The sequence below is a fragment of the Ciconia boyciana genome, chromosome 2 (assembly GCF_034638445.1).
Source record: "Ciconia boyciana chromosome 2, ASM3463844v1, whole genome shotgun sequence".
Taxonomy (NCBI): Eukaryota; Metazoa; Chordata; class Aves; order Ciconiiformes; family Ciconiidae; genus Ciconia; species Ciconia boyciana.
Genome location: NC_132935.1, coordinates 132,399,996 through 132,421,829, shown reverse-complemented (window position 1 = coordinate 132,421,829; position 21,834 = coordinate 132,399,996). Strand labels below are relative to the sequence as shown.

The following is a 21,834-nucleotide window of genomic DNA, read 5'->3' as shown; positions in this document are numbered from 1 at the left end:
GTAAAAATGCCTTAATATTTGAGTCATTTAGCCAGATATACACAAGTGTATCATCCAAAAGCCCCCAAAAGAACAAAACTCCAATCTCTTTATATTACATCCTAGATTCACATTCCCTTCTGATCTTAGCAAATTAATTAGTCTTTTCCTCCCAAGCCTTCCTTAATGCAAAGCCTGTGGTGCAGCGGCATACAAAATTCAGAGGGGCAAAGTTGCTATCTATATAATAGCAATGCTTTCTTAGCTCTCTTCACTAGATAATTTTCTATGCTGTGCTTTGGAAAGCTTTTCTTCATACCCACACCTGAGATAGCTCCGTGTTGACCAAAACCAACATATTATCAAAGCCACATAAGTGACATTTGACAGGCACATTTGACTGCCACAGAGATCTCGGTAACTCCTCCCATGGAAGCTCTACAGATCATTGGCATAAGCAGAGTTCCAAAAGGTGGCCTAGCAAAGGTGGGGTGACCAGTGAGACTTGGTTCATTCTGTGGATGCAGTAAAAAAGTTGGAGAATATTTTCCAACTTTTGGAAATGATACAGAATAGTGGTGTACTATTGTTTTCCCTGATAACTCCACCAACACTAAGAAAAAGGGCTAGCTGGCCCAAAGGAGTGTATTAGCTGCTCTCAAGCTTTTCTGCATGACATGCTTTAGTAACTTGTAACCATGACTGCCCTATCATAATTTTGCAGGAATTGTAGTGTTTTACTTTCACAACAACATAATGAACAGTCTGACAAGTCTATAATCAAAGTGAGAAATCTTTCAAAGCTTTTCTGCTGGTAGATGTTACTATAGTATGGAATGTTATTCAGAATGTGCTGATAATGGTGACATGGTAACAAAGCAAACTGTTATCATACAAAAGACTTTTAAAAAAAAAAAGAAATACTTCTGATACAGCAGCAAGAAAACAGGAAATCTCAACATTGTCTCTTCTATGGGAAGGCAGTTACACTAGCCTACAAGTAAAAAAAAAAAAAAAATCCAAACAAAAAACACACCCCTTACATATGTGAGCATTGCTACTGGGATTGTTTCCAATACTATTTTGAATCTGAGAAGGAAGGTGAGCAGGAAAGGCTCATAAAAGAACAGCAGGTTTTTATATCTATCACATGAGAGTTTCAGGTTGTCTTCTTTCACGTTCCCACTCTGGCATGACAAACTACATGACACTCTGGCATGACAACATAAACTGCCCAACAGACAAACTAAACTTTTACCTTACGCAAAGGCTTGAGATACTAGTTTATACTGCTTCAATTTTCACAGCTCTATCACAGCACCTGATGCCTTATCACAGCCAAGTTTTGTGCAGTGGCCCTGTCTACCTCACAGCAGCACTGCTGTATCAGAGTCCTCAGAGAAATCTAAAATGAAACTTCTCCAGTGTAAGTGATTTCATCCTTAAGTTCCATCCCAAACCATGCCAGAGGGAATTTGTGAATGAAACCTCCAAAGGACCTTTTGAAAGCTATTTTTGTTGTGTGTGTGTGTATATATATATAGTGCATAGAACAAGTTTCAGAAATAATCCATTGTCATTGCAAGGACCTCCACTAAATAAGAAAATAAAGAACTCCTGAAATTAAAAAACAATGCATAAATGCTTGTCTGAATAGCATTTTAAGTGCTATTCAAATTCTCAAGGGATTAAAAGCAAAAGGCATTAGAATGATCAACTACCTTAAAAAAAAAACAACCCTGAACAGCTAAGTATGACCAAAACACAGCTCTACTAAAACAGAACTAAACTATAAGTGAACAGACGGAATGACTAAACTGTCTTTAAAAATAAAAGGAAATAATAAGTTATATAAAACCACCAGTGTTACATCCACTCAAGTTCTAATGAAAGATTTATACTACAAGCACAGCAGAAGTTTCTGCATGAGTTAACATTTAGGAAAATCCATCAGAAATAACACAGTTCTTGCTTCCCTCACTAGCACCATTAACACCTAGATCCTATGACGTATAAATACACCATATTCATATGCATTCTGCAGCAAGCCAAAAAACTGCCTGAACATCAGTACATCTCAAACTGGCTACCTGGATATGTAGAAGACTCCCTGGCTCACACAAAGAAAACCAAATAGTTGAAAGGCCTCTTGTACGTCTCATTTCTTTGATCCTTTCATGGAAATGTCTGATAGTTGTTCTGAACCCTACATGAGCCACATTGGTGGCTAGCGTTCTGGACTAACAATATTTAGACAGGCAACAGAAAGAACTACAGAACTTGAAAGTTAACAAGGGAATAAGGGGGAGAGAAACAGTAGCATGAGGGTAACTAGGCGGCAGCTCTGTTCATGCTGAATGGGAAGCGAACAGGAGGCGAGGGAGAACACCAGGAACTGGTAGCAAAAAGCAATGGAAGTGTGCTCAAGAAAACTGCTCACAAGGAAAGTCTTTGAAATCAAATATTACACAATGCATCATCAGAAATGACTCATAACCATGAAAGCGGACTCATTTTACTAACACAATACACCACAGGGAAGACATGAAGAACAGGACAAGATGCAGCTATGCAGCACTGTCTAGATGTAGGGGCTTGAAGAACAGACATCACCGAAAGAGGAAATCCATACCCACCTTCACCAAATCTGGACTTGATTTTGCATTAGATGCTGAATCAAGGATCATAGATTCGGCATGTATTCTGCGTAACCGGTCTTTAAGATCTGTGTTTTGAGCTATTGCCTGGAATATTTAACAAAAATATTGGGGATATAAAGTTCTCTCAACTGACTTGAACGTGGCTTTATTGTGTAAAAAGGGGTGAAGAGTATTTAAAGTGCAGAATAAAACACCACCACCACATGATTTTTAACTGGTTCAGCAAATAATTTATTATAAATGCTTCAAACCTTGTTCCTTATCTCTCAAATTAAAACTATTTTTGTTCAGTGTGAGGGAAAAGACACATAAATGGAGAAAAAAAAGCCAAAGATGGCAGGGATATTTCAAGTTACCAGGTTTTGCAAGCCAATTTAATAAGTTATAAATGAATTTTGTGCATCTTTTTTCTTTTCAAGCTCCCTTCCTTCACCCCTATCTCCAACCTATCCTCTCTCAACATTAATTCTTACTCTTGCCACATCAAAAACATTTGATTTTCCCATCAGCCTGGTACACTGACAGTTCCCTTTGCCTTCCACTGACAGAGAAATAAGACTTAAATTCAGACAGGTACAGGTACAATTTTTGTCCTATCAGCTTATAATGGCAATGATCAGAATAAAAAGCCTCTACTGCAAACTCATGTTTGTTACGTGTTATTTACTCATGCTGGGTGCATCTGACAGACAGATGTCAGTTAGAGTAGACTTGTAGGAAGAGAATGCAACCCTGCCTGCAATGAAAATATCTCTGAAGAAGAAGATTGACTTACTAATTTTGGAACAATACTGAAGACTTACTGCCCGTTTTAGTGATCTGAATCGATACTAGGATGTGGAGAACCCTGCTGTTTACACATCTGCTTTGTCCCACAAATGCTTCTGATTTTGACAGTAATTTTTGTTGAAAATAGTCTTGAGGGCAGGAAAGACAGTAAGCTCAAAGTGATGATGGAAGGGAGAAAGTAATTTCTGGATTTACATATGTGTGGTCTGAATTTGCCATACAGGCATGTATCACTTCTGTGTCAAGTGTTCAAGTGGACAGCATTGTGTTACACCCACAACATCAAATAAGTGCAAAAAAGGCTCAGCTTTCCTATAATAGCATCTTCCAATTTTCATTGCTTGCTACAAAGTGTTTTCTTCCTTCTATTGTCTTCTTCCTCCCCCAAAAATAAAAATATTGTACTTTTCCCCATTCTGTATTTGCTTTTCTTAGACTGCGTGTAGGTCAAGGATACTATCTTAATGAGGGAGAAGCAGAGGCAGAGATGCTAATTTTGTGGTGTTTTATGCACTTTAAATCTGTTCACTTTTCTTCCCCTGTCAGGCTGATGAGAGCAAAACAGACTTATGTTTGATAGCTTTCAACCTGTTAGGCTGATTTTTTGTTCCTCATGTACAGAAAACAAACTGAAATGAACAACGACAAACACTAAGTGAAAGTCATCAACACAGGACTCTCTTGCAAGGAAGTCTTAGAAATATGTCAAGTTTATCATATCTGTGCTTCCACACGTCTTCCAAGGAAGCTTAATCCTTTCTCCTACAGGATCTCTGCTGTACAGGATGAGAAAATTTCTGTTGGCATCATGGCTTTACAGATCTGCAGGCTAAGAATAGTTGTCACAGGTGTTAACCTCTGCTGAAACTGCCAAGGTTCACAGGTGACTTCTGGATGGGCTACAAAAGGCTTATTAAGTATCAGATAATACCTCAAACAATGACTTTTAAAAGACATTTAGAGGATGAAGATGGACAACAGAATTTCATTGCTCAGAAAAAAAATTTCATGCTATGCTGAGTGTTCACTGAGTTCAGAAATCTTAAAACAGATTTTTTGATACAAAATGGTAGGCAAATAACACTGGAAAAATAAAAGTCACCTATTCAAATATCAGAAGTGGAACATCTGAAAGCCAAAAACAAAGAAGTGCAAGTGAGTGAGTATAGTTATTATGCAATACGTTTCAGCTTTCTCTAAATCCTATGAAAACATCACGGCCTCTAAAGTTCTAGGCAAAGAGGCATGTTATACGCTTAAAAAACTATAACCATATGCAGCTTTTGTAAAGTAAAGGGAAGTTTTCATAGGGAAGTTTACTTTTTGTAAAGTAAAGGGAACTGAAATAGTTCCAAGATGATCTATATCACATTTATCAATGCCAGAGAGCGTCCCCTGCCTCTGATTAGGCATTTGCAACAACCACTGAAATTTTAAGACCATGGTAACGATGTCCCTCATTGCTCTGAAATCAGATCACTGTTTGGTCGTCATGTTCAAACATGACCAACCTGAAACTTCTGGTGTCAACCAATTACAAAAAGCACACCAACCCAAACCCCCCACCTTTTTAAAGAGCACAATCTTTCATCATTTAGAACTCTGCCATAACAGCTCCATTGCTGCTTTTAGACGATTAACAGATAATTAAGATTGGAAGTCAATATAAACAAGTTGTACTTGAATTTGCTTTGCAGTGTCTTGGTGCAGCATGGTGAAGCTCTAGTGCATTAGAAGGGACAGCTGAGTGCTTTCAGCCATTCTCACCTTTATTTTATGCCAAGTCATGCAGTGAATACTTGAGTGCTGTTTAGGAAAAGAAAAGGAAAAGGAAACCCGCAACCTACCAGAACTGAGTGATTAAACAGTGTATGTTTCAACAGAAAGTAGACTCATTGTCACAGAGCAGCCCTCTGATTCTTAACATCAAATGATACAGGTTATACTATATACCTAAATCAATCTATCAAACTTCAGTGATTTCACAATACCTTTAATATTTAGGAAAGAGTCTTTGAAAAACACCATATATAATAACTTACTATGATTCAATATTGCAAATTCTAGCACAGAACAGACACTAAAGAAACAGAAATTTACTACTATAAAATTTAAAAGTAGTATCTGATGACAGTGAAGCTTGCTGAACATCAGCATGTCACTTACGGATGTTAAGGCATTCTTCAAGCCAACTATTTGTGCAGATGGAGAGGAGGATGCATCGTGCTCCAGCATCTGCTTCAGCTTCTCTCTCTCTGTAGATATGGTGCTGAAAGCTGACCTCAAGGTGAAGTAAACTAGAACCATTTCGTAAAAAGTGACAGTTAAAACCAGCTACCAATTGTATAGATACCAATGATGTAAAACTTCAATGAAATATCATTTATGGTGACAGAAACAAGAATTTAGGTTGAGAGATCCAGGGTGGGTTACTAAAAACAAGTAATATTAATCAAGGTTATAGGGTAGATTTTTTAGTAGGAGAAATGTTTATGGTGAATGCTACTGTGTTGACTATATTAGCCACAGTCAAAATTACTCTGATTATTTGTGACAGATGGCAACAAAGCTAACTAACCACATCTGCTCTTCACTTGCTTTTGTTCCCCAATTAGCTTGAATCTTCAGATGGTCATGACTCTATTCCACGTTCCTTTAAGAATTCCAGTGGGGGAGAGGAAGAACGAAGAAAAAAAATGAAATAGAAAAAAAAATAATAAAAAAAGCAGCTATAACACATACTGTGCCACAGCTATAGGGTTAGTAGTTTCCCCACAAGTGAGTCAACTGTGGTGTTGAGTTTCGTTATCTCTTTTTGGGATAAAGAAATTTCAGCTTGTTAGATGATTTAGTGACTCAGAGGGTCAGATCCTGAATGTTGTGCACGTTACGCTGCTACTTCTACTCCTTCCTGAGCCAGTATCACCAGCCTGAAACATTTAAATCAGACAACAGATCATGCAATTTTAAAACCACTGGATTTTTAAAGGGGAAATGTATTTTCCTTATTTTTTTACCTTTAAGACATTTAATCTTTTCTTTAACCACAAGGAATAAAAATTTATTTGAGTAATATTTGTTTATGTAGGATTTCAACATTCATCTAACTGGAGAATTACGGGTTTTCTAAGGTCCTAATCAAGCCTTGTAATAGTCATGAGAACTGCCAATGCAAAAACGTATCCATTTACAGGGAAACAGAGATACAAAATCTGAGCATGGATGCATGGAAAGGGCAAAGAACAAGAAATCTCCGATACCTCTCTCTTCTAATCATCCACTCCGAGTTAACCTGAATCAGCATCACTTCATTGAGTATTTGATGTAACCTAATTTACTCTTCTAGGAAAATATTCTTAAGGTATATCTCAACACTGGAAACTATTACCAAAGCTAATTCTCATCCTTTAACCTATTTGAAGAAATCTTTAACAGTATCACAGGGCCTGGGGAGGAAGATGTATCCACTATGATCTATTTTGTTAGCCTTTCATATGTGGATGACAAGATGAGAGTCTTCACTGACCTTAATTGACATTTAGTAAGTTGTATACTAACTTAAATTTTCAAGAATTATTACATACTAAAGTACTAATGTTACATTTTATTTAATTTGTATCAAAAGCTAAAACAAAAGTTTTCTTCACTACCCTTTTTTGGAAGGAGTGTGGTATAAAGCAACTTTGGGAAAAAATTCTTTGTACTCTTAATAAAATGATACTGTATTAAATAATACCAAGTCAATTGTCCCCTCAAATGCATGGGTCAATCTAACCAAAATTTCCAACATGGACATTTCAGGTAAGATGATCTTGAATAGGTGATTTCTTTGCTCTGCTTAATAGCAACTCTTCCAACTGCACCCCACCTCCACTTCTTTTCTCTTTTTGGAAAACATACATCAGTTTTGACTATAAATGACTTTATAAAGGTTACTACTTAGATACATTCCTTATGTAACAGAATCAAGATGTATCAGCACCAGAGGGGAAAAACAAGCAAAGAATGCTTATTGATAACATCAACCATTATCTTGTGCAAAAGGGGACAAAGCCAACACTTCCAAAAGTCTTTCAGATATAAGTGCTTAAGTGCCTTCCTCACCAAGATCACTTAAGCAATAAAAATGTTTCTGGTGCAAGGGTGATGGAGCAAAGCACTGCTAATGAAAAATTATTTTGAGAGAAGAAACATTTCTAGTCAGGCTGCCCCTCTGGCTGCTTTACATGATTTTACTCTTCTGTATTCACTAAAAATAGGTTACTACCATAGCAACCCTTGCATCATCAAAAAATGTTGACTCTGAAATACAGTGAACCACTTTGAATATACAAACATACATGTGCTCATATACACCCATATGCATGCAAACACAAAAGAGTATAATCTGTTGTTGTGTTTATAGCAACTAATTTTAGGATTTTTACCTTTTGGCAAAAAAATACAATCCAGGTTTTTAGTACATAAAACAAAGGGCTGTCCTTTCTTAAATAAAAAATTAAAAAGTGATGATTAAGCCACTTTTTTCAAATGACTGAAGATCTCAACTTTTGCAATTCACCAAGGGAATTAAAGGAAGGGAGGGTGTTTTCTGCTTTTTCTAAACATCAAACAGGAAGCATTCTCAGAAGTCACATCATTATTTAAATTGTGATGATATAAAAGCACATATAAAAGACAATTTCATTTACCTTTATGTGCAATGTGAAATAAGTCCTCTTGCATTTTAGTAAATTCTGATGATGTTTCAGAGCCATCAGAGTAATTTTTCTCCTCTACAAAATCTATTGTAGATAAGTTCGGATTGGAAGCATGCAGTCTCATAGGGGCAGAAAACACTGAAGGCACCTATAAGGATGATAGCCATTTGTGATGTTTTTACAAACTGTAAAGAAAATTTTGTTTTATTGTACCCACCTGGGTTACATGTTGGAGACACCAAAAACAGAAAAACTACTGTCAGTTACTGATAGGCTTGGAATGGATTACACCTGATAAATGAAACCATAGATATAACTTTGCCCAAGATATCATAACTGGAGATTTGGCAAAACTCCAAGAAACAAGCCCATTGAGAGCTGTAGCATATGGTATACTATTTTTCCCCACTTATAAGTATCTAATCACATGGCCTCTGGATGCAAATGTGTACAAAACTATCTGGAGAATTTGCAAAAATCTGTACTGATAAAAAAACGCAACACCACAACCCCCCAGACTGGAGGCAGATTGAAAACATGGGTGAAAAACATGGCCAGTCTCCTGAAGGTAACAGCACAGATCCTATTGCAGATATCAATGACAACATATTTGTGTTTTGTCTGATATATTACCACTTAAAATGAGCTAGCACAGGACACTACTTAGAAAGGATTCATATTTCCTAAACTGGTCACACAAAGAAGTGATCAATAACTAAGATTTGGAGAAAGATGGGCACTGAAAGGACTGAAGTTACCTGTAACATTCCTTTAGCCTCTTTCCCAACAACTCTGGATCGCCACCTCCTGTGTGTTCTCTTTTCCTTCTTTGGGCTTTCAAAAGGTCCAACCTTTTAACAACACACAGGACAAAAATAATACAGATTGCCATAAAACTGGCATAGCTAAGAAGAAATACCTTGATCCTTTAGGATTTGGGGTTGGTTTTTGGAATTGCAAGGGAAAACTTTTTGTTTTGTTTTTTAAACAACAAACCTGCATAGCATTTATAGCAGGCGCTGAGTATGTCCTGTGAAGAACATCCATGCTCTGTAACAGCTGGTTCATTTCCAGTAAATATGTGTGACAGTTGGAGAGGTCTGTTTTGAACAAGAGAATATTTTCAGTTGCCCTAAAGTAACAGACACACTGAAAGTTTTTTTTCTTTGTAGGTTAGTCTTACTTTGATTGTAGCTAGCATAAGTTATTCATTGACTAAAAGCACATTATTAGACAACTGGATAAAAAGCTTGTATCCTTCTATCTTCAAGTTCAAATTCAAAATACTGAAATGCATCTATATGGTGTGTATAATGATCATGATCTTTTACCCTAGTTGTTTGCAGAAAAATGAGAATAATGTGATAATTACTGCAGTTTGGGACTAGTCAGAGCTCCTCATGGTGAGGGTAACAATGCCACAGGCATCAAGACTGAATTGTACATTCAGAGCTGGAGATGAGGTTCCTCTCTATTAGAGCTGAAGCTTACTGGTAGGTAAAACTTTACCAAATAAGTATCACACAGACACTACCAACATGAGAAAGATCTTCATGCTCTTAGGAAAGCATGAAAGCAGAAGGTGACTTTGAAGTACAAAGATTTAGTGCTTTTTAAGTGACTAGATTTTGGATGCTTCCCTTTTTTGAATACTCAGCTTAAGAAAGTTCAAATCTTACTACTGAAGGTGATGTTCGTATAATAAAAGAAAATGTACTGAAATATATAGGTTCCTTGAAGAGGTGCCCACAATTGATACCCCAACATCCAAAATCACTACTCCGTTTGAAAACGAGTAGCCAGTTAATCAACAAGCACCCCTTTCCTCCCTCCAGTTTCAGAGAAAACTCTAACTGTAATGACTACTTACGGTGTAGTACTCTTGTTGTCAAGAAAAACTAGGGGAAATATTAGGCTACTTTCAACTTCCTTCAAATATCATTACCTCTTGAGCATTTTTCCATGTCTTCAGAAGAGTGTAGCCAAGATGAAATCCTGGACTCATTACTCGAAAAGGAAAATGACAAGTTACCTCCAGCTGACAATGAATTCTGTTTGGTCAAGCTGCCTGCCTGTTCCAAAGAAGAACAAGTGAATAATTAACAAACAATATTTTAATGTCGTATCCACAAATTTTGACAACCAACTGTTGAGGTCCACGATCAGGGACAAGGACTGAAGGCATCAATAACATGGAGGAAAAAGGTGTATGAACTAGACTAGGTGTACAGTCATTATGCATAATGTCAGGATATCTAACATAACTGCTGTCCACGAGCAGTGGAAATACTAAGGGAACCATAAAAATTTGCTGAAAACTAAATTTTGAGGAAGGGCAAAGTTCTGCATCAATTAAGTAAACTTAATACAATTAAGCACCATATCTGAACAGGACCAAAGCTGGGCATTCTGTTCCTTCTCCACACTCCCCGAAGAAGCCCCAAAAGTAACTTGTATGTAACATGCAGATATTTGTCAAAGCTATTTTTCAGTGAAGAAAGCAAGATCTACTAGATGTTATTTTAAAATTTTACTCAAGGTTGTATGACTTTAGCATGGATTTGGCTTGACAAGCCTTAATACGTGTGTGACTATATACCTCATCTGGGTAAATACTAGCCTTTTACAATCTATCAGTAACCATTTTCAAACTTACCTCATTTTCAGCAGTGCCCACTATCAGATGCTTCAGGAGATGCTGGAAATTCTGTGTTAGAGCTAATTGAGCAGTACAATTAAGTAGTTTCCAATGGGAAGAAATTTCCACCCAATACTACTACCAGTTGATTGTGGCCTATAATGCTGTTTTATTCTCTAATGTAAGTACAAATAATAGCCATTCAAATGCCTAATTACGTGTAGACCTTACTAAACCTTTCATCTTTAATAATATCTATGTCAGGAAGTTGCACAAATCACATGCTTTGTCAACATCTTGTTTAAAATTAGTTTTAAAATGTTTCATCTTAAGCGCCATTACATGACCACTTTACTGGTTATGAGAAAAGCTGACTGAATTGTTTGGCTCTTCTCTAAAGCATACACTTTACAAACTTTGTTACTTCTTGCTCACCTAATTCAAAACTCAGGTAGTACTAGTTTCAAATCTGTTCATAGGAAACATCATCTACATCTCAGTCAGTTGCCATTTTCTCAGTTGGTCTTTTCAAATTTACAACATAAACTCCAACTTGAGTTGCAGAATAAAATAAAATGCACTATCCATGTGATGTCATTCAGTACTATGTCAGTTTATATAGTCAGTATGCAATAGTAGTAAGCATCAATAAGCACACTTATTTTTCAATTAATCTACGTAGTTTAGCTGTTTTATTCCTACATAAAGCCGTATGAGCTTTAGTCATCTATATATGTATACCCAAATAATAATCCCAGCACCTTTAAAAGCACAAGTAAACTGAATTTAAAGATGAGCAATTGTATTGGCATTTTGTGAACAAATCCCACATTTATGTCTGCAGAAATCTATCTCATACAACTAACTTTTCCAGAATTCATATACCTGAGGGGCATGAGCAGGAGGGAAGAAGGAAGTAGGCATACCAAGAAACAGGCAAGAGAGAGTTTGTATAGCTCCAGTTAGCATAGTTTTGCTTTTGATCAGCATGCCTAAGCTTTAGAATCCAAGCACTCACGTAAACATATGTAGATACATAAACCTACCTTCCAACAACAAAAAAAACCCCAGATATGAAAACTGATCAGGTGTTTCTAAAAGCAAATAAAATGCAATGCAAAGTTCACTCGATATATTTTTTATCAGAATAACCTAACTGCTTGATTGGTATCAAGTAACATCAAGCTAGGGCTGGTGTAAATTGGCAAGCTTCCATTTAGCTTCAGCAGAGCTAAAGTGATTAACTGCAGCTTAAGAACTATCCCCTTCTATTTTTCACATGAAAATAAGTAGGGCTTCTTTGCAGTGCAAATCTGGATTAATAAATTAGAAGTGAATTGAAGTCTTTCATGCCAAAGAAGAAATGGTTAGTTTCCTGACAGTGAGTGTAGATTTTAGATATGCTGGTCACATGGATTCTTTTTTTTTTTTTGAGAGCACAGACATAGAGATATCACGGGCTTTGCAATGTTCCACTTTTGCCCTCGATATTCTTCTCCCTCTCTATCCCTGCTGTCTTTTGGGAGAAAAGACATAAATGGCTGCAAGAGGTTTGCCATTTCCTTGCAGACACAGCCTCAGAAAAGCAGGCTGTCAGAGCCACAGAGGTGCTGGCACCATGCAAAACATGCAGACAGGTCTTTGCAGAACAGCCCTGTTACCGCAGGGTGAGTTACTGTTCTTTCAGCTGCCCGCTCGCACAGATCCCCTCCCTCTCAGCCACTAGCAAAAAGCTGTTCAGGTACATGCTTGTGTTTAGTAAAACTCATACTCAGTTACAGGATAGTCCTACCAAAGTGATGAACTGCAGGTATTGGGGAACAAGCCCAGTCAGATCATACAGCAATATAGCCAGGAAAAAGAAAACCTTAGACAGGAGGATAATAAAGAAGTGATTGTGGCTTAGGAAACACTCTGGAGTTACAGAAACAGAGAGCTATTTCAGTTATAGTAAGTAACACAGTATTGCTAAAAAAGACATTATTCTCAAAAGACCACTGGTTCTAGACTGGAGCAGAAGAGCTTCTTTGGGTGAACGTCAGCCAAATGTACAGACTGCTGAAGGCACAGAGGTTGTGTTCAGGCACAGAACACAATCACCCTTCCGTGAGACTACATCAAAGAGGTCAGTTATGGTGTTGGACTGAGCATTTGTCAGGTCATTTGTGAAGCTAACAGTCACAGACTTTACCTAAAGGGAAGTACACTGCTGACTGGACCCATCCAGACCCCATACCCACCTACAGCATGGTCCTTGGATTGGTCTGAATAATGCTTCTACCTCAGTTAAAACTATAAATAGTGGCCACAGGTGATGGCTCTGGGATAATTCCTATATACTCCTCAGGTAAGCACAGTCAGATTCATTAATGTAAAAGTGGTGAGGTTTTATTAGCTAAAGGATAAATGAAAAAAATGCTAAAGGGAAAAAAAAAATCTAGCTGAGTGCTCTTCTGTGACCCAGACTAATATTCACCAGCACATATCAGACAAATACTGATATATGTCTCAAAAATTATGAGGATTCTAACTCAATATGCAGTTTTAAAAGTCATCATGAAAATACAATTTACTGCATTAAAACAATGAGACAATATTATAAAATTTAACAGCATCATAGAGAAAACTGCTTGGGAGTAAATCAATAAATAATATCATTTTCCTCTTAACATTTTAGATCATAACTTAAACCCCACCACAAACTTCCATTATGCTCTTTACTTAATAAACGTAAATCAGACTAATTTAATCCCTGATGAAAGCTCATTATTTATAAATCATGACTATTACCTTTCTACCCGGAGTGGAATCACAGAAACCAGGGACAGAGTCCGCAGTAGTAGACACAGGGAAGAAAAGATTACTGACGTCATGAGGAAACATGGAGATTTCATTCTGACGGTACATTCTGTGATGTCGAAGTTTTGCTACCCATTCATCAAACAGCTCCTGAGATTTCACCTACACAAAATTTCAGGTTTTATAACATTCACATTCAAAATCACTAACAAAGAAATTAAGGTATTTTGTGCTCATTAGGCAGCTAGCCTGGCTGACCTTTATTGGCAAAATATCAGGAAAGTTTTTCTAATGATGCTCCTACTAAAATGCATACTGTATGAGCTTAAGCATGACAGAAAATTATTCACAGGATAAAGTAAAGAAAAATAGAAACTTCAATTAGTATAGTTATGACTTCCAATGCAGAACACAATACTTAGGAACTTCTAGATGGAAAAAAACCCCAATATAAATAAAAAACCCATTTAATTTGTCATTTCTTAATTGCCATTTTTAAGGTTTAGTCAAGGTTTACCTAACCACAAACAGAAATCTGATTTTGGTGATGTATTTTAAAACAATTTATTCCACAAGGACAGATAAATCTACACATTTGACTGTGGAAAATACTTCCTACAGATAAGACAAAGAGCAAGATGCAACTACTGAAAATAAAAGCACTTGTGCAACAAGTGCGTACCCTTTGCTGAAAAAAGTGCTGGGTGAAAAGAGTGCTGCTAAACATGATGCATCTTTGAAGTTTCTATTCAGAACAGGGTTAATGACTCTGGAACAGTACAATAAGGCCTCTCAAGTTATAAAGTGTAAACTAGTCTGCTGAGACTAAAAAGTAAGTTATTAGTGTAACTAACAGACCTCCTACTATTAAAAAAAAAAAGGTCTCCATCATACACAGCTAATGTTGTTATTTTGGGAGCAAGGTTATAACAATCTTGAAGACCTACTTTCAGATGGTATATCTGCTCTTCTGTATCCAAATCTATACATTTTGTTGATTTCTTTACAGACATGACAGAAAGTCCAACATCAATACAGCCATGAAGCTTCCCTCTCTCTATCTGCAAAAAAGTAAAAAGAATACAATCACTTCAGAATAAAGCAAAAGGATAGATATTACCTGCTGAAACCATAATTTTCCCCCCTTAAACCTACTGTTTAGAACTGCTGAAACTCTATTTCCCATTGCCAACAATACAGAATTATTGTTATTTTGGATAAAATAGTGTTGTTACCTTATAATGCCCTTAAAGGGTTTCAGATCACTTACATCAGCTTGGCATTTAGAATACTTCACAATCCCTCTGTCCAAAAAGAAGTATCTCTGTAACCGGAAATGCAGAGAATTAAAAACAAACAAACCAACCAAACCAACACCCCCCTCCCCCCCCACCCCCAATCCAAACAAAAAACCACCCCACCCTCACCACACCCCATATTTCTTTGGAAAACACTTTCTCTGCTCTTAAGTAACCTTTTTGCCACAAAACCACACCAAGCAAGTACCGCTCACATGGTATCAGGCTTTCAGATACACATTTCTTTCCTACCTTGTGCCAGCCCTTCAAAGGCCATTTCCTCTTTTTCAGCAAGTAGCCCTCCTGTTTCTGTGGCTCCTGGGTACAATTCATTGCTCCCCGGAGTCCTTCTACAATTTCCCAGCTGTCCTGCTTAAACAGAAAATCCAAATGTAGATCTCATTTCTTCCAAAGAACAGAATTGTTAAGAGAGATTCAAGAGGAAGAAGGCTATAAGTAAAAAAACCCCAAATTATGTTGAAATCTAACCTCAGATCCATCTTAACACTTTGTTATATATCTTTCAATAGACAAGATTCTTTTTTATTTTGATACACACAATACAAACTAAACAACCCACTATTTTTATGACACCATCCTTCATTGAATGTATGTGCTTATCAGAATTTTATATGTATATCTTTCTGTACATACATACACACAGTATATAGCCACAGCCTAGTCACAATTTAGCATAAAAAACCTTCTGCCATCACAGGCAGAAATAGCCTATGCTAAAAGGATATGCTTTGTAGGTTACAAAGCAGATATAAAAGACACAGAAAATGAAGACCTTTTCTATAAAACTCTTTTGCCCATATTCAGTAACTCAGGGTTTCGTGTTTGGTGTGAATCGCAGCCTCCCTAAAGTAAAAATAATAAAATAAAATAAAAACAAATAAAATGAAAAACAAATAAAAACAATTAAAAAGCCAGGAAACTAACTCAAGTACTATGAGGAACATGACATAAAGGGAGAGTACAAGAAAAATAAAACCCACCCTTCATCAGATACACCTCTAATTAAAAAAGGATCTCTCTTTTTTTGCTATCAGAAACTCTTCAATGAGAAAAGACCCTGCAGCAACATAACAGAGAAGAGAATAAATCTCATAGTATTTTTACAGTTCTTATTTATGGAATGACTGCTAATGACAATGTAACATGAGTTTCAAGATTTCTGATCAGAGATCTCATGAATTATTTATTGCCAGCTACCATAGGATTTGACAGATCTAGAATTATGAACAACTGACAGGAAATGGCATGTGCTAGTACCATCCCCATATATTTGAAAAAGACAAAGAATACTTTAACATACAGAATTTAATGACAAAAAAGGACTAGTATGAAACACTTCAGAGAAAACAGAACTATACCAGGTAGGTAAGTACTTGTAGTCCTCCCTGTAAGATACATAGGGAAGTATTCCCAAAAATAACTTGACTGAGTCAGAAAAACTTTAAAACAAAAATCAGCAAGAGTGCTAGTTGTGCTCATTTATCCATCTCCAGAATCCTTAAAATTCAGGCCCAGAAACCTAGAAAAAAAATTACATCAGGTAATATGCTCATTACTTGAGTAACAAGGCATAACGGCAAACCATCTTGGAAAAGACATTCATTAAACTGCTTAAGGAACGTGATCTTTTACTCCACCACGTTACTGGCGGCACTCCACTATTTCGTTATTATCTTCCTTGCACTGCACTTTATGGAACAAACCGGAAAGCTGCTCTGCTTCCCTGGCTTGAGTTCACTCTGCCAGCGCTCACCACACAGCAGGCTGCAAGCAGTAGAAATGTGGGCCTGAGCAGCTCCCGTCATTCAACATCCTACAGACCACCCGATGATGTTCTACTAACTGAAGGTAAGTCAAAACTGCAGTTGTCCTAACCGGAATTGTTATCACGGCACACATTTTGTGCCCCTACAGGTTTGGGTTTTACCCTTGTCGGTTTTGGAACAAATAGCTTCTTTACTCCCTCCAGTTTGAGAGATACTTTGGCAGCTACTTAGATACCATTATTTCTAACCAACGATCATTAAATCATATTTTTCCTATTGAAAACCAGAAGTTACACTCCATATTCTTAATTTTTTTATTTTTACTACTTTGGGACTCAAAATTCTCAATAATCATGAACGCTTTCCTGCTTTGGAGTAAATTACTATGATATCAGATCAGGGAACAGAGAAGTTACTCATGGATATCATGAGCCAGCGGGCTAAAGGGAGAGCAGAAGGCCTCCTGGGCTGTCTCCAGCACATCAGCCTAACACCAGCCGTGGCAGCGCACGCTCTGCTGCTAGGGACCAACAGCCCTGGTCTTTCACAGGGTGAAGCTGGCAGAGCATGAAGCAGCGAGCCCGCCTGTGCCCGTGCAAGGACAGCTAGCTAGAGCTTGCTAGCTGCAGTTTGACAGCTATTCAGGTACAAAGGCAGCTCTAAGCCTCCACAATTAAGGACATTCCCCCCCCCCCCTTTTTTTTTTTGACAGAACAACCTTTTTTTTTCCCCCTGACAGTCTACAACCTAGAAAGCCAAAGAGAAATGATGTTCCACCACCTCTTTTGCCATAAATGTAAATATTAGGCCACTAAATGCTTTCTGTAGTGGTCTTGGATTTCTTTTTCCTGTTAAAGATTATTTATTAACCCTTATATAATCACAAGGATTGGGACTGTTATGATGACAGAGAGCAGCCTCTTTAAATACCATCAAATATAGTGTAATGCTACAATTTACATTAACTAAGTAACAGCTGAACTTACTGCTGCTTAAATGTCCACGTGTGGATAAAATCTCATCTCCTCAGAAAATATCATCTACTAAATGAGCCAATATAAAAAATAATCTTGACATTAGCTGATTTCAAATTGGGGACTTTAATAAAGGTAAATATGTTAAAAAGTGAGAAGCCTGATGGAACTAGTGAGAGATAATTCTAATTAAGAACTAACAGGAGCATCTGCGAGATTAAGAAAAACATTGTGTTTATGTTTTTGTTTCTTTCTTCTTGAAATGAGCCAGAAGAGCTTAAAAGCTGTTTTGCCCAATTACCAAGCAGGCTATTTCCCTTGCCTTCGCCAAAATATATTAACCTGCAGTACCCAAACACATAACTTGTCCACTGAGAATTAATCTGGTAGCAGTCAAGACTAGTGAACAGTAGATCCTTTTCAATATTCTAGTGTGATACCTAATGAAACAACTTTCTTGAACTTTGGATCAAGTTCTCCAGACTTTGGTTAAGCTTAAACACAGTATATGGTTGATAGAGCTGTCTGCTTGCAGGAGACAGGCAGAAATTTGAGCACAATCAAGAAAACCACAAGAATCCAGATTCACCTTTCTGTAAGGGTAAGCTTAGAAAGAAAGGGACTCCTGAAGTAAGACAGACCCATGCTACATTGGGCATATGAGGTGAAAAGAAAGGAAGCAGCTGAGAAATAGCCCAGCCAATTACACCCACCTGGAACATTCATGGTGTCAATAGCTTTGGTCAAACTTTTAAATATAGAGCACATCCTGGCCTGCATTACAACTCCAATTTTGTCTGGGCCTCTCCTGCAGTCCCGACACAAGGTGTCTCCCACGTTCCTGCAGGAGAGCCACATTTCTCACTGTTCTTCAGGTCAGTGAGGCGGCCAAGAATGTGCCTTCACAATTAAAAAGTATGGGAAGAAAAGCTGAAGTGGGAGCACTTCTGCCCATTAAGCAGGCCCAATGGCCTGCCACGTCTCAGGTGGTGAAGGCAAGTCTCCTGCTCACATTTCTGCCCCAGGAACCTCACGCTTCAAGTGCAAACTTTACGTAAAGGTAGCTTGGTTGAATTAGAAATGGATCCTTTTAAAAGCACAAGACTATTTAATCAACTAAGTTACGCAAGGAATAGCTCAGAGAATTAACAGTTTGGGAACCTGCTGGATACGTGCAAGGTGCAACGCTGCATTAACAGCATCTGGTCCTCTTCCACATACGTCTGTCCAGAAGAGTCCAACCTTTCCCACCTGAACCCCTGAACTCCCACATCTTTCAAAACACTGCTGCTGTGACTGGTTTTGGATCCGTTCGCTCTTGACCCAGACCCTGCGGGATCTTGATCGGTATTTTATTTTGCGAGAGATCTGACACCTCATTTTATGAGGAAAAAGCGTCAGTTGGCTATTGCCGGGAGCAGCTGCAGAAGCAAAAGAAAACTGCTTACTCTCTAAAATGAAGGCAAATGAATCAGGCTGGTCGGTTATCATCTGTTCTCATCTGTCTAAAATAGCAGAGGAGCAAATTGGAGACACAGGATTTCCTGAAAGCTACTGGAAGCATTCAGATTATGCTCCATTTTGCTGATTCTTATCCCACAACAGGGAGCTGAAAGAGATACCCCAAACCACAGCACTAAATTAAAAAAAACCAACCACCGCACCCCCCAAAAAAAACCCCAAAACTCATCTGAATGGCATTAACAATTCCAGCATAAGCCTCGTGTCCAGACTGGTCGTGTCGTAAGGTTATGACACTACAAAAGATTTTGTATCATTATGGGCCAATATCTGCACAAAACGATCAATACTGCATTTGCTGCCCAGGCAGAAATTTCACTTGAGGCTGAGGGAGGAACATGCTCTTTACTTTTCTCAGGTCCAGAGGTGCTCATTTCAGATCAGCACTGGAAGTTCACCCTACAGTTGCTACTTGGCTTATATATAAGCTATACCTGCTATATATAAGCTATACCTGCTCTGTGGCTGAGGAAAAAAAAGCATACATTTTGGTCTTCAGAGATAAGTCTGTCATTAGGTAACTGTAGTAATTTTCTTTATTTAATAAAATAAAAACTTCCTCATTTTCTGCAATATTCTATACTATACCACTCCTCAAGGTGAATTATTTCAGGAGAAAGGATGAAGTAATGAGTTTGAACGGCTCTCAGACCGATGCTTGCACTTGCAGCTCCCTGAACAAAACAGATGACAGTGCCAGACTTCCTTCCAGTGTAAAATGCAGTCAGTTGTACCAAATATTTTAAAGTGCCAAAAACAGAAACCCACTTCGCGGAGGATAAGGGTTGGCATCAGCTGCAACTAAAGCATTTGTTACGGTTCATAAAATTGGCAGAATTTATTTAATTTTCTTTTTTAGAACATGAGGTTTTTTAAGCAGCATTCCTGACATAAAGCTTTTCCCTACTGAATCTATTTTAAAAGTTAGTTAACATATTAGACTTAAAAATAACTACCACAATATATCTTCTTTTGATCACAGGTCAATTTAAATTTAAAGAAGATCAACACCAGTTTTCCTTCCTCACAAAACACCGTTTGAGTTGTGTCTTTGTGGAAGAGATCCCTTTCCATGACTGAAGGAGAGGGGCAGGGAAAAGCAGCGGAAAAGTAGAGAGGTGGGATGTGGCAGTAGCCTCCAACCTGCTATGGGGCTTCAAGGTGAAGGTGAGCTTAGTGGAACAGGATTAATTGTTAGCATCTTCAGTTCACACCGCAAATGTGTTGCATCTGGCAGAAAAAGGGCACCAAGTTTAGCAAAGGAATGAGTAGGCCTCTCCAAGTCCTGCAGCGCTGCTTAAGTCAATGCTTTTTTGGCACAGTGGCCCATCTTCTGCATCACAGGACTCTGCTTACGCTCTACACCACTGACACGTTGCCCTGCGGGGAGCAATAACTAAATTTTAGCAGGCACAGCAGCCTTGTACTACGGGGGTTCCATATCCCAATCTCAGGTAGCTTCTTGTTATTTGGTGCTAGTGCGTACCCACAACAGAGTCTGTGCCTAGGAAATCAGAGAGACTCAAAACTCAGATCCCACTATTTTTTTGGGGAAAAAAAAATTAACTGTCCAGGTCCCTTTCCCTGTGCATTTCAGAATTTCTTTCTACTTAATCAGATTAAAAGAACTGCTGTGTCAGATCAGCAGCACAGAGAAAAGCACCTGACAGGCAGATCTGTCATTAACCTGCAAGCAACAAGCCTAGCTCTGAAGGTCCCCGAGAGAGGCACGAGTGTTTGAAGGAGGAATAAGAAGCCCTCCATGGAGCTGGAAGATGAAGGAAAGAATATAAAAATCATACCACATCACTCCCTAATCTGCAGAGCATATGGCAAAATTATTGAAACTTTCATGATATTATTAATAAAAAAGTATCGGTAATAGTGTTACATTGTACTCTTCTACAGGGGCTTTGCAAAAAAAAAAAAAAAGATCTGCTGGAGGTGTACGTTGCACATGTGGTACTTTTTGGATTAGGGGATTTTTAACAGTTTTATAGAACTTTAGATTGATGCTGTCTTCTTTAATACAACACCTGAAGCGCTGTCATTTAAACTAACATGCAGATGAAAAGGGCAAATTAAATAATTCTCAGACAGTGGCATCACTCATCCCCAGCCTTGTCAGCCCTGAGTAGGTGGATATTAGTAGGGATGGACTGCAAAGCTCCAATTTACCAATACAAGAGGCTAAGTGAGAAAAGAAGCAATTAATTATATAAACAAAACTACTTGATCAGGTGTGACACCAAATCCTCTGTGGGAAGGGGGGAGCAAAGGGATAGGACCCAAGAACATCCTCACTGCCCAGACCAACAGTTTCGATTTTATAATATATGCTATACTATACGGTTTATACCACTAAAGAGAGGGTCTATCTAGCAAGGTAAAGACCTTCATAATCTGCAAGACCAGAGCCTTTTGGGGAGCAGGAACAGGGAGAAGATATCCGTTCCTCACCTCCTGTGTCCAGGCCAGTTAGTGTTGCAGAGTACTGCTTCTGTTAGACCTAAAGGTCCCTCTTTCCACATGCAGCACAAAAGAATATATCTAACAAAAGATTCCCTGAAACATGCTACCTTCACAAACTATAATTAACAAATAAATTAAAAAAACTTAAGGGAAAATGACACACAGAAGTTATTTTCAAGTAAATATCCAGAGTGCATACTGCACAGGATATTTAAAT

General features: G+C 37.9%; 1 protein-coding gene across 7 annotated transcripts in view; it reads right to left on the bottom strand.

Moving 5' to 3' along the window:
* OSBPL3 (oxysterol binding protein like 3) overlaps window positions 1–21,834 on the bottom strand; it is a 95,626-nt gene that overhangs the window by 26,984 nt on the left and 46,808 nt on the right. For 5 of the 7 annotated variants that reach the window (XM_072854118.1, XM_072854117.1, XM_072854114.1 and 2 more), the window contains exons 3-11: window positions 15,116–15,235; window positions 14,836–14,889; window positions 14,513–14,626; window positions 13,557–13,727; window positions 10,074–10,200; window positions 9,125–9,228; window positions 8,887–8,979; window positions 8,120–8,276; window positions 5,595–5,725 (exon numbers count right to left, since the gene is read on the bottom strand). In XM_072854118.1, coding sequence (XP_072710219.1) covers window positions 5,595–5,725; window positions 8,120–8,276; window positions 8,887–8,979; window positions 9,125–9,228; window positions 10,074–10,200; window positions 13,557–13,727; window positions 14,513–14,626; window positions 14,836–14,889; window positions 15,116–15,235 — 1,071 coding nt within the window. The remainder of the gene's footprint in view (window positions 1–5,594; window positions 5,726–8,119; window positions 8,277–8,886; window positions 8,980–9,124; window positions 9,229–10,073; window positions 10,201–13,556; window positions 13,728–14,512; window positions 14,627–14,835; window positions 14,890–15,115; window positions 15,236–21,834) is intronic. The other 2 variants (XM_072854119.1, XM_072854121.1) reach the window with 1 other exon arrangement.